The sequence below is a fragment of the Myotis myotis genome, unplaced genomic scaffold (genome assembly GCF_014108235.1).
Source record: "Myotis myotis isolate mMyoMyo1 unplaced genomic scaffold, mMyoMyo1.p scaffold_m19_p_21, whole genome shotgun sequence".
Classification (NCBI taxonomy): domain Eukaryota; kingdom Metazoa; phylum Chordata; class Mammalia; order Chiroptera; family Vespertilionidae; genus Myotis; species Myotis myotis.
Genome location: NW_023416326.1, coordinates 15,455,130 through 15,467,910, shown reverse-complemented (window position 1 = coordinate 15,467,910; position 12,781 = coordinate 15,455,130). Strand labels below are relative to the sequence as shown.

The 12,781-nt window shown below is 39.1% G+C and overlaps 1 protein-coding gene across 9 annotated transcripts in view; it reads right to left on the bottom strand.

Moving 5' to 3' along the window:
* LIN9 (lin-9 DREAM MuvB core complex component) overlaps positions 1 to 12,781 on the bottom strand; it is a 52,977-nt gene that overhangs the window by 22,409 nt on the left and 17,787 nt on the right. For all 9 annotated transcript variants that reach the window (XR_004975047.1, XM_036354917.1, XM_036354919.1 and 6 more), the window contains 5 exons: positions 9,941 to 10,074; positions 8,127 to 8,252; positions 5,169 to 5,326; positions 3,836 to 3,969; positions 627 to 746 (listed from right to left, as the gene is read on the bottom strand). Coding sequence is in view for 8 of the 9 variants with exons in the window: in XM_036354917.1 (XP_036210810.1) it covers positions 627 to 746; positions 3,836 to 3,969; positions 5,169 to 5,326; positions 8,127 to 8,252; positions 9,941 to 10,074 (672 nt within the window). In the remaining variant the exon portion in view is untranslated. The remainder of the gene's footprint in view (positions 1 to 626; positions 747 to 3,835; positions 3,970 to 5,168; positions 5,327 to 8,126; positions 8,253 to 9,940; positions 10,075 to 12,781) is intronic.

Sequence of the window (12,781 nt, the reverse complement as noted above, 5' to 3'; positions counted from 1 at the left end):
TATAGTCAAACACTGCTGCAGTTAAATATTTTACCGTTTGTTCTCCCTGTGTGATCTACAATAATAATCTGCTTCGTGTTGATATTTACTGCTGTGTTGCTGACAACTATCTGAAAGAGAAGTTGGGGTGCCTCACTGGGCTGGAAAAAGTTTAGCTAAGTCAGAAAGCAGGTCAAATTAAGCAACGTTATTCTATATCTATAAAAGGCTAAGTTGACTTGCACATGCATGATACATATAAAGCTCTCGCTGGCGCCAATCCCATGCGTGTGTTTCCATCTGTCATTGTCCATTGTGAATTGGTTGACACTTCTAGTATAGAGAAAGGGTGAATAGCGACATTAAAATATTTCTTCTAATTAATTTCCTTTCAATGTGCATGAATTCGTGCACCAGGCCACTAGTATATAGATAAAGAGTCAATTCTCTTATATTTAATATTGTATTAAAAAGTCTACAAAAATATTTCCAGTTGAAGCAACTGTTTACTATTTTATTTAAAATCTGACAATTCAAAATAATATGGGCCCCTCCTGAGGTTGCTGTAATAGATGTATATTTCATAAAAACATAATTCACATTGATAATAACCATTTAAATTACTGATGACATTTTAAAAACATTACCGTAGTGGGTGCTGGGAGAAGAGGAGGGTAATGCAACCGTGGTGGAGTCATAAAAAACCGAGAAGGCCGCTGTTTTTGTCCAAAGGCAGCAATGGGCATTGTCTCGTGAGGCTCATTACTCTACGGGAAACGAGAAAAGTTGTAGACTTGTAGAAGTTTGCCAATCATTTTAGTCTCATACACATGACTTTTCTGCTTGATATACACTAGCTCATACGGTTTTCCAGAGAATATATTATCCTACAAAGATCAAAGGGCTAGAACTTAAGTCAGAGTATGAAAATACTACTTGACTACCAAGAAAGTGAACCCACAAAACAAGAAGAATTAAGAAAAAGACCAAAAGACCAAAACAGAGGATCAAAGATGCTGCCTGTGTGTTCAAGACCATCTAAATGCTACCTACTGCAATTAAAGTGAACTCTCTGGCCAGAGAAAATTAGTTAGGTGTTCTCAAAAAGGAAATTACATTGATGAAGCAGAAACCATTTTCCTATATTGGAAAGGAAGGTTGAAAGATTTCATCCTTCAATGAAAAAACGTATATTTGGTGTTCTTTGCTCTATAGCTAGTCCAAATTTTCTTTCTCTCTTATTTGTCCTCTCTAAAAATTATGTTGGATAAGGAAACCCTCACAGTAAATAGTCATAGTTTTTAAAAAGTACGTATCAGAAAAGGAAGATTCTTTTATTTTTACACTAAGGAGATAAAGAAATTTTGATTTTTTTATTTTGTTTTTGTTGTTCATCCTCACCTGAGAGTATTTTATCCATTGATTCTTAAAGAAGTGTAAGGGAGGGAAGAGAGTAAGAGAGAAAAACATTGATGTGAGAGAGACACATCAATAGGTTACATCCTATACATGCCTAAGAGACAGGGATTGAGCCTGCAACCAAGGTTCATGCCCTTGACTGGAATCGAATCCGCAACCCTTCAGGCCACAGGCCAATACTCTAACCCAGTGGTTCTCAACCTTCCTAATGCCGCGACCCTTTAATACAGTTCCTCATGTTGTGGTGACCCCCAACCATAACATTATTTTCGTTGCTACTTCATAACTGTAATTTTGCTACTGTTATGAATCGTAATGTAACTATCTGATATGCAGGGTGTATTTCCATTGTTACAAATTGAACATAATTAAAGCATAGTGATTAATCACAAAAACAATTTGTAATTATATATGTGTTTTCCGATGGTCTTAGGCGACCCCTGTGAAAGGGTGGTTCGACCTCCAAAGGGGTCGCGACCCACAGGTTGAGAACTGCTGCTCTAACCACAGAGCCAAACCAGCTAGGGCAGAAATTGTGATTTTTAATTGTAGGCTCATAAACCTTAAAAGTCAAATTAAAGAAATTTTTAAAAAGCGAGGCTAAAGGCTAACAATTTAATTTCCAAGATGCTTAGAGGCAAACAATCTATATATATATTAAAAGGCTAAGCGACTGCCCTAGCCGGTTTGGCTCAGTGGATAGAGCGTTGGCCTGCAGACTCAAGGGTCCCAGGTTCGATTCCCGTCGGGGGCATGTACCTTGGTTGCGGGGCACATACCCAGTGGGGAATGTGCAGGAGGCAGCTGATCGATGTTTCTCTCTCATCAATGTTTCTGGCTCTCTATCTCTCTCCCTTCCTCTCTGTAAAAAATCAATAAAACATATTTTTTTAAAAAAAGGCTAAGCGACTGTCCGACCAGCGGCTAGGTTTGATGCACACTGGCCACCAGGGAGCAGGCGCTCAACACAGGAGCTGACTAGCTGCAGTTACTGAGCAGCGGTGATTCTTGAGTGACACACCCCGGAACCAGAGAGGAGGGAGCCCAATTCCAGGGTGTGTTACCTGAGAACTGCCCTGTCGCAATCCGGGACCCCTTGGGGGATGTCAGAGAGCCCGTTTCGGCCCAATCCCCACAGGCCAGACCAAGGAACCCCACCTGTCAGAGGGACCCCGGCTCACTCCACAGACGCCCTTTGAGCCACGGTGCTGCCCAGGTGCGGCCAGCCTGGGAAGGACCTTGGGAGGTTGGCCCAGGGCATGTCTGGCCCGCCTGGCCCAGTACCATCCTGCCAGCCACCTTCTAATTAATTTCCTTTCAATGTGCACAAATTTGTGCACTGGGGCACTAGTTTTATTATAAAAAATTCATTACTGTCCTGGCCAGTGTGGCTCAGTTGGTTGAGCATCGTCCCACATACCAAAAGGTCATGGGTTCAATTCCTGATCAGGGCACATATCTAGGTTGCAGGTTTGATCCCTGGTTGGGGTACACAGGGGAGGCAGCTGACCAATGTTTCTCTACCAACCTCCCCCCCCCTAAAAATCAATAAAAGCACATCCTTGGGTGAGGATTAAAAAAAGAAAGTTCATTATTGAGCCCTGGCCAGGTAGAGCTCACTTGATTAGTGTTGTCCCAATACACCAAGGTTGCAGGTTCAATCTCTAGTCAGGGCACATATAAGAAACGACCGATGAATGCATAAATAAATGGAACAACAAACTGTTTCTCTCTCAAATCAATCAATAAAATTTTTTTTAAAGTTCATTATTCACTTTTTAAAAGCTTTGTTAGATTGCAGAGATTAGTCCTTAAAATTATTTTAACTTAATAGAAAGGTGTATAATTTTCATGACATGGCTAGATCAAGTATGATCATGAAATAACGGACCAGTAGTTTAGTGGACTGTATCAGAAACTCAAAAGGCCTGAATTCCTCTCTCAGCCCATCAGGAAACCAGCTCTAGAGCCTGGACTAAATTACTGACAGTGTCTGTAATGACTAATGTCTCTGTCACCATGCAAGACGTGGGAGTGGCCAACACCTGCCCTGTACAGTGCTGGGGACAAACAGAACAAACCTGAAAGTGAAAGATGTTACCTCAGACTTTAAAAATCACTTTGCAAGAGGACTACACTCTAACAAAACAGCTGAAACGAAAGTGTTTACAGAGCTTATTCGAGTCAGAAGTGACGAGTTCTGTTTCACTAAAGTGCTATGTGGTTAAGGTATAACAGAGAAACGGCAGATTCTCGACAATGTGGAATGCTTAAGTATAGTTCTGTCCCAGGGGACCCAGAGGCAGGGCGTGGAACCCTAAGGATCTTTTCCTCAGTGACCTGAAATCTTGGTGATATCATACCGCACAATCTCTAAGAAAATTCTACATAACATAGTTAATATGCATAACATACAAATATATTATGAAATACTCACAAGAACTTCGTAGTCAGGGATAGTATGGGTTCCCAGCCCTGTCCTATCGAAAGTGACTCTGTAAGTAGCATTACAAGTATCCACAGCCTCTATCTGTCCAGTGAACAGACCATCATGAACACCACGTAATCGTGCTGAGAAAAGAACCAAAAAGGCATTGTGTTTGGAAGATACAAAGAACTGTCAAATCCAAAACTGCTCCAAGCATGTAATTTGAAACATAGAAAGAACAGTATTGTTGTCTGTTATAGTTTCCAAAAAATTTATGCATTTTATTTTCAGTTTAGAGAAAAAAAAAATTTCTGATAGAAAACTATAAATGAGCCCTAACCGGTTTGGCTCAGTGGATAGAGCGTCGGCCTGAAGACTGAAGGGTCCCAGGTTTGATTCCGGTCAAGGGCATGTACCTTGGTTGTGGGCACATCCCCATTGGGGGTGTGCAGGAGGAAGCTGACTGATGTTTCTCTCCCATCGATGTTTCTAACTCTCTATCTCTCTCCCTTCCTCTCTGTAAAAAATTAATAAAATATATTTTTTTAAAAAGTAAAAGCTAAGGCTCCCTTCCCTCCAGAAACAGCCCCTGATTAGTCCAAACATTTCTCAGTTACTAACCCACCCACTCACTTATCACCTTGCTATTTCTTGTACTACATAAGTTGTGATTTTAGGTTACCAAATTCTTTTTTTTTTTTTTTTAATATATTTTATTGATTTTTTACAGAGAGGAAGGGAGAGAGATAGAGAGTTAGAAACATCGATGAGAAAGAAACATCGATCAGCTGTCTCCTGCACATCTCCCACTGAGGATGTGCCCGCAACCCAGGTACATGCCCTTGACCGGAATCGAACCTGGGACCTTTCAGTCCGCAAGCCGACGCTCTATCCACTGAGCCAAACCGGTTTTGGCCCAAATTCTTGAAGATTAATTTAAACTTGGTTTTCGCGGTACTTTCCCTCCCTGTTATAAATGAAGAATATACAGAATCACATCTACAAATGGACAAAATTTATACCCTTACAAAATTTTGGGCAAACTACCTAGTGAATAATTTAGTTTTATTAAATCATTAGAAATGGACTATATCTAGACCCAAGGATCCTAAGAACAATGGTGTTTATGAACTACACAGAAAAGTCTGCTTTAAAAAAGGGGAAAAAAATAATTTTAAATTTTGAAATTTAAACAATTCACAGATGAAGAAACAGTCATCTCTATAGTATACTGCTGTAGAACTATATTTAAGCTTTCTAAATTTAAAAGTCATTTCTCTAATGGAGTTTATTTTGGAGAAAAATTAAAAGTCAAAATATCAGTAAGCTTGTCTTTACTAACCTGTAACTTTGGTTCCAATGACCAGGGGCAGAGGAATCTCATCTGGGAGATCTTTGAATTGTGAAAGATCTGCAACTTTCCTTTGTTGCAAGAGCCGGATTTTCTGCCGTTTCTGTTTTAATGCTGATCTTTCTTCCTCAAAAAATGCAGAAGAACATCTAGAATAAATTATAAAAATAATATAAAATAACTACCCTATACGAAAACTTTAAATCAGGCCATCCATCTCGTTCTTGAGTACTGTATTTAAAATGGGTTCATAGAAGGAATAATTTCTTTTCAAACATCTTATTAAAAACAGACCTTGCAAGACTCAAAGATACATAAGCAAGTCTAGATTGTTCCTTCCTACAAAGCAGAAGGATTTGTTCACATCCTTTGACAAACCTGTGGCTGGATCCCAGGTCTTCTCTTAAGGAAAAAGTTCCATTTTAATATTCTATTAAGAAGAGCATGACATTTTCCCTGTCACCCAGTGAGCCTACTAATACAGGAATTAAATATTAGACGTGCATGTGTAAACGCTAATCATTCTTCCTGCCTTGAAGTATGAATAATAAATTTACTCTTATCTTTAGAGCTTGTCTTACTTATATTTTCAAATTCTATGAAGAAACACAGGTATTTAAACATAGATTTCATGCCACAAAATATATATCATCACAGTCGAGATTAATAAAGAATGAAGACATTGGTTACCATTAAGTTTCCTTGTGCCACTTTATTATTCTTATTTTGCACTCCTACTTCTATACTCCCATTTCCCAATCACTGAGTTGCTTTCCATCATTATCATTTCTATCTTCTAAAATTTTATATAAATGGAATCATCTAGTATGTACTCTTTTGTCAGACTTCTTTCATTTAGCATAGTTATTCTAAGATTCATACATGTTGTCATGTATCAGTGGTTCATTCCTTTTACTGGAAAACAGTATTCTATTCTATGAACGCATCACAATTTGTTTATCTATTCTCCTATTGGTGCATGTTTGGGTTGTTTCCTGTTTGGGGCTTTTACAACAAAGCTGATACGAACATTTGTGTATAGGTTTTTGTATAAACATATACTTTCATTTCTCTTATGTGAATACGTAGGAGTGAAATGGTTGGGTCATATGGCCAGTGTATGTTTAAACTTTTAAGAAACCAAATATCACCAAAGAAGAAATATAGATGGCAAATAAACATATGAAAAGATGATCCACATCATATTAAAGCATCCATCTTATATAAAAACTGCTGTTTGAAATTTTAACCCTGCTATTCTGGCTTCTGTCTTAAATAATAAGGAAAATAAGACTACTCCCCTTCCAGAGGCCGTAAACCATGCCCCAGACAGAGCTGTCAGTGCTGGCGCCAGGCCAGGCCTTGAGAGATGGTCTCAGGGCCCCTGTCCCAGCACACAGGCCTCCTTTCTCAGAAGACCCGGAAGACTCATTCCAAATTTGGGAGACAAAGAACTGGAAAAAGTATAAATAGGGAAAGTTTCCACCATGTTGGGGGCTCAGAATTTGAAAGACATTTTTCTCTGCACCCGTGCATAATAATAATAATAAAATATAACTCCCTTTCTCTAAGCCAGGGGTCCTCAAACTACAGCCTGCGGGCCACATGCAAATACAAATATTGTATTTGTTCCCGTTTGGTTTTTTTACTTCAAAATAAGATATGTGCAGTGTGCATAGGAATTTGTTCATAGTTTTTTTTTTAAACTATAGTCCGGCCCTCCAACGGTCTGAGGGACAGTGAACTGGTCCCGTTTAAAAAGGTTGAGGACCCCGGCTCTAAACGTTGCTTAGTTTTTCTCCGTTCTTCTGTAACAATATGTCATTAGGGAAATGCAAATGAAACGAGATGCCACTATTCTATCAGAATGCCAAAGTCCACGCACTGACACAAATGCTAGCCAGGCCACGGAGCAACCAGACTCTCATTCACCGCTGGCGGGAAAGCAAAATGGTGCAGCCATTTTGGAAGACAATTCATTGGTTTCTTATAAAACTAAACATACTCTTACCATATGATCCAGCAACCACAGCCCCGGTATTTACACAAATGAACTGAAAACTTAGGTCCACACTAAAATCTGCACATGGGTGGTTATAGCAGCTTTATTCCTAATCATCAAAGATTGGAAGCAATGAGGTGTCCTTCATAGTGAATGGTATACATATAGATCATGAAATATTACTCGCGGCCAAAAAGAAGGTGCTACCAAGCCATGATTACTAAGTGAAAGAAGCCAGTCTGGGAAGGCTACATACCCTATGATCCCAATGCATGACATCCTGAAAACGCAAAACTAGGGAGACGACAGGAAGGGCAGGGGCTGCCAGGAGCTGGGTGGAGGGAGGGACGCACAGTGCGGCTGAGGATTTTTAGGGCAGGGACTCTGCTCTGCCTGATGATAACGGCGGGTATATGTCCTCACATAGTCCTCAAACCCACGGAATGTACACAACTAATCACAAGAATGCACCCTAATGTTAACGATGGACTGTGGATGGTTATAATGCAGTGATGGCGAACCTTTTGAGCTCAGCGTGTCAGCATTTTGAAAAACCCTAACTTAACTCTGGTGCCGTGTCACATAGAGAAATCTGTTAATATTTGCAGCCATAGTAAAACAAAGACTTATATTTTTGATATTTATTTTATATATTTAAATGCCATTTAACAAAGAAAAATCAACCAAAAAAATGAGTTCGCGTGTCACCTCTGACACACGTGTCATAGGTTCTCCATCACTGTTATAATGTGTTGATGTAGGCTCACCAATTGTCATACATGTACCCGTGTTGGAGGGTGTTGATCACTGTGAAGGCTAGGCCTGTGTGGAGGCAGGGGGTATATGGGAAATCTCTACACCTTCCTCTCAATTCAGTTGTGAACCTAAATCAACGCAGTAATGACACTCCCAACAGACTGATTTTACTTGAAACAAAACACTCTTACCTCCGTGGTTTTCCCATTAGCCGCCTGATTTTTCCCCATTCTACTCTTGTTAACTTTCTTGTTTTCAAATTAGGAAAAGATTCCTTTAGACATACACAGAAGTCATTATCACCTTCAAAGAGCGGTCTACAAAATAGAAATGGTATTTTAATGGTTAATAGACAGTGTGTTACTTAAAGAGACAAAAATTTAAATATGCATTTCAATTTTCAACATCAAACTAATCACAAAATGCAAACTTTCAGTTTTACACAAAATATATACACATCAGATACACAAAGGGCTAAAACTGCATTAAATTCTTGGCTTTTGTGGAACAAATCATGTGGAACAGTTAGCCTGTGCTCGAGAGGCCCAGGAGACACTGATGTTCAATGTCCTACAGGAGTATACCCTCGGGGCTATCCTGGCTCTGGCATTGCACCTGCGAGGATAAGCAATGTTAGCTACAAAGTGTTTGTCCCAAAGGAACACCTTCATCAAGGAGTCCTCTTTGAGAATAAATCCATTTTAGAAGACTGGAGCACTCCAGAAAGTTAGAATGGAATTCAAGAACTCAGACCGCACTCCGACACCCTCAGAGCCTGCTTATATATCTATGGAAAACCTGTGGACAACAATAATTCTATTCATGGGTTTGGGCAGTCAAGAACTAGCAATGATACACAAAGGTCTTGGGCTCTGGCCAGGGTGGCTCAGTTGGTTGGGTGTTGTCCTGTGCACCAAAAGGTTGCTGGTTCGATTCCCAGTCTAGGCACATGCCTGGGTTGTGGGCCCCATCCCCAGTATGTGGCATGCAGGAGGCAGCCAACGGATGGCTCTCCTCACATCAATGTTTCTTTTTCTCTCACCCTCTTCCTTCCTCTCTCTCTAAAAATCATATAAATAAAATTATATAAATAAAAATATATATTGCCGAAACCGGTTTGGCTCAGTGGATGGGGCGTCGGCCTGCGGACTGAAGGGTCCCGGGTTCGATTCCGGTCAAGGGCATGTGCCTGGGTTGCGGGCACATCCCCAGTAGGGGTTGTGCAGGAGGCAGCTGATCGATGTTTCTCTCTCATCAATGTTTCTAACTCTCTATCCCTCACCCTTCCTCTCTGTGAAAAATCAATAAAATATATTAAAAAAAAAAATAAATGGTGGATTTAAAAAAAAATATATATATATATATATATATATATATATTTTTTTTTAGAAAGGTCTTGGGCTTAAATATGAACATTCATGAGATTTACCAGAGGAGAGCAGGCCACTGGTGTGGAAGGGACGTAAAGATAAGTAGCCAGCAAAGCACCACCCAGAACCAGCAGGGAACAGAATGTGGCGGCTGAGAAACCAACGTTCTTCCTCAGCAAATACTGTTATTGCATAGATTCTTAATGTTTTATTTAAACATTTATGTGTAACTAAGGTTCCTAAGTGCTACCAAATAAGAAAGACTATCCGTCTAGAAATCTTATTGAATCCACTATTTCTCTACTATTATACTAACAGTTAAAATCTGAACATTTATAAAACAAGCCCCATTCATTGCAAATACTGGTTCTTTGTGTCACAGTCTTTATAAATTATAATATAAAAATTATACTTTCATTTTATTTTACACTAAAATTATAATAACTTCTTCCTCAAAAAAGGGGAAGAAAACTATGAGAAATGGCAACAGGTCAAACCAGAATAAAGAACAGAAAAAGGAATTTAGGAAAAGATAGGATCAAAATGGACCTAAAGAAAAGGTTATAGCTTATAATGTTTGAAAAACTTAAATTTTTGCTTCAAGTAATATTCATCATATAATTCATGACACATACTTATCTATATTTGAGTAGAACCACTCATATATGCACCATTTATGCGCTTTGGGAAGCTTGAGTAGGTTGCGTAATCGAAAACCAATCTTTTGTGAGGCTTTCTTATCTGGTGTTGACATTGTTGCTGTAAATTTCTATACAATAAAGAAACAGATTAATTACATTTCCATTAAGTAAAAATGAGCTTCTACAATATTGAATACATTTGTAAAAAAGTAGATTACAGTTAAGTACTCAAAAAGACTCAACAATATCCAACATGAAACTTTTGTTATTATTTAATAAGCATTCTAATTAATTATGACAAAGTTAATTAAAGCCTCTGGTTTCATAACATTCCTACAAAGAAGGTGAACTATGTGTCCCCAACATGTTTGCACTGCAGTACAATTTCAACTAAGGCAAGCAGGAAAAAGATGCCTGTGAGAAATATTCCTGGAGTTCCTGGGCCAGAAAAGACCAGTAAGAGAACTTTGCTGCTCCCGAGAGAGTCAGAGAGAAAACATACAAGCGAGCACAAGGCCCAGACGGCTTCCAGTGAATTCTTTATTAAACCAGGGCTCCAATGCTAGTAAACTGCTTCAAATCACTGAACAAGAAAACATAGTTCCAAACTATTTTCATAAAGATCACGTAACCTAGATAATAAAATCTGCCCCAAGTATAATAAAAGTAAACCTCAGAAAATATCACATATTTCTATGAAATTTAAAAACACTTGGAAAGATATCCTGTATTCATGGGCTGCAAAAAATTAATACAGAGTGGGGCAAAAGTAGGCTTACAGTTGTTCGTATGGAAAATAATACAATAATTAATAAATAATAATCCAAGAATAAACTGTTTCACATACAAAGAATAAATTGTTTCATGTACATACAACTGGAAACCTACCTTTGCCCCGCCCTGTATTATTAAAATCTCCATATTACCCAAAACAATCTAGAGATTCAATACAATACCTGTTAAAATCCCAATGGCATTTTCACAGAAGTAGAACAAGCAATCCTAAAATTTGTATGGAACCACAAAGCCCCCAAATCTCCAAAGCAATCTTGAGAAAGAACAACAAAACTGGAGGCATCATGCCCCCTGATTTCAAACTATATTACAAAGCTACAGTAATCAAAACAGTACGATACTGGCACCAAAACAGACACACAGATCACAGAACGGAGTGGAGGGCCCTGGTATAGACTCACACAGATGATAAATTAACTCAAAGGAGCTCAGAGTGTTGAACAGGGGGAGGACAGTCTGCTCCACAAGCACTGCTGGGAAAGCTGGAAACACACGCCAAAGAGTGAGACGAATTGCTCTCTCACACACATAAAACTAGCTCGAATGCATTAAAAACTGAATGCAAAACTTGAAATTCTTCCCAGAAGAAAACAGGCAGTGAGCTCCTTGACCTTGGTCGAAGTGACGACTTTTTGGGTTTGACATCAAAAGCAAAGGCACTGAGCCCAGCCAGTGGCTCGGTTGGTTGCGTGTAGTCCCACGAGCCAGGTCATCATTCAATTCCCAGTCAGGGCACATGCCCAGGTTGCAGGCTTGATCCCCAGTAGGGGGTGTGCAGGAGGCAACCAATCAACAATTCTCTCTCATCACTGATGTATCTACCTCTCTTTCCCTCTCCCTTACTCTCTGAAATCAATAAAAGCATATTTAAAAAAAAAAAAAAACTTTTAAAACTCAACAGCAAAAAAACTAGCAATTAAAAAATGGGCACAGGATCTAAATAACATTTTTCCAAAGACATACAGAGCGCTGACAGATACACGGAAAGATGCTCCACATCACTAACCATCAGGGAAATACAAATCAAAAGCACAATGAGCCTGGCTGGTTTGGCTCAGTGGATAGAGCGCTGGCCTTCGGACTGAAGGGTCCCGGGTTCGATTCCAGTCAAGGGCACAGGCCCAGGTTGCGGGCTGGATCCCCAGTAGGAGGCGTGCAGGAGACAGCCGGTCCATGATTTTCTCTCATCACTAGTGTTTCTATCTCTCTCTCCCTTCCTCTCTGAAATCAATAAAAATATGTATGAAAGTAAAACACAATGAAATCTCACGTTATGCCTTTCAGAACGGCTATTGTTAAAAAGTTAGTAAATAACAAGTGCTGGTGAGGACATGGAGAAAAGGGAGCCACTGTGCACCATTGGTGGGAAAGTAAACTGGTGCAACCACTACGGAAACCAGTATGGAGGTTCCTCAAGTAATAACAGAACTACCGTATGATCTAGCAATGCCATTGCTGGCCATTTATCAGAAGAAAATGAAACACTACTTGAAAATACATATACCCCCTTTTTATTAACCAATGTCACCCCAATAAATTTAATAATAAAAAGAAAAGATATACCCCCATGTTCACTGTAGTATTATTTACAATAGCCAAGACACAGAAGCAACCTAAGTGTCTATCAATGGGTAAATGAATAAAGAAAATGTGACACACACACACACACACACACGCACACACTAGAATATTATTCAGCTATAAAAAAAGAACAAAATCTTGCTATTTGCGGCAACATGGATATGGACCTTGAGAGTATTATGCTAAGTGAAATATATTAGACAGAGAAAGACAAACACCATATGATCTCACTTATATGTATAATCCAAAGCAAACAAACAAACAAACAAAAACAAGTCCAAATTCATAGATACAGAGAACAGATTGGTTGCCACAGGTAGGAATGGGAAATGGGCCAAATAGGTCAAATGGTAGAAACTTCCAGTTACAAAATAAGTAAGTCATAGGGATGGGCTACAAAGTATGATGACTATAGATAATACAGTATTGCATATTTAAAAGTTGCTAAGAGATTTTAAA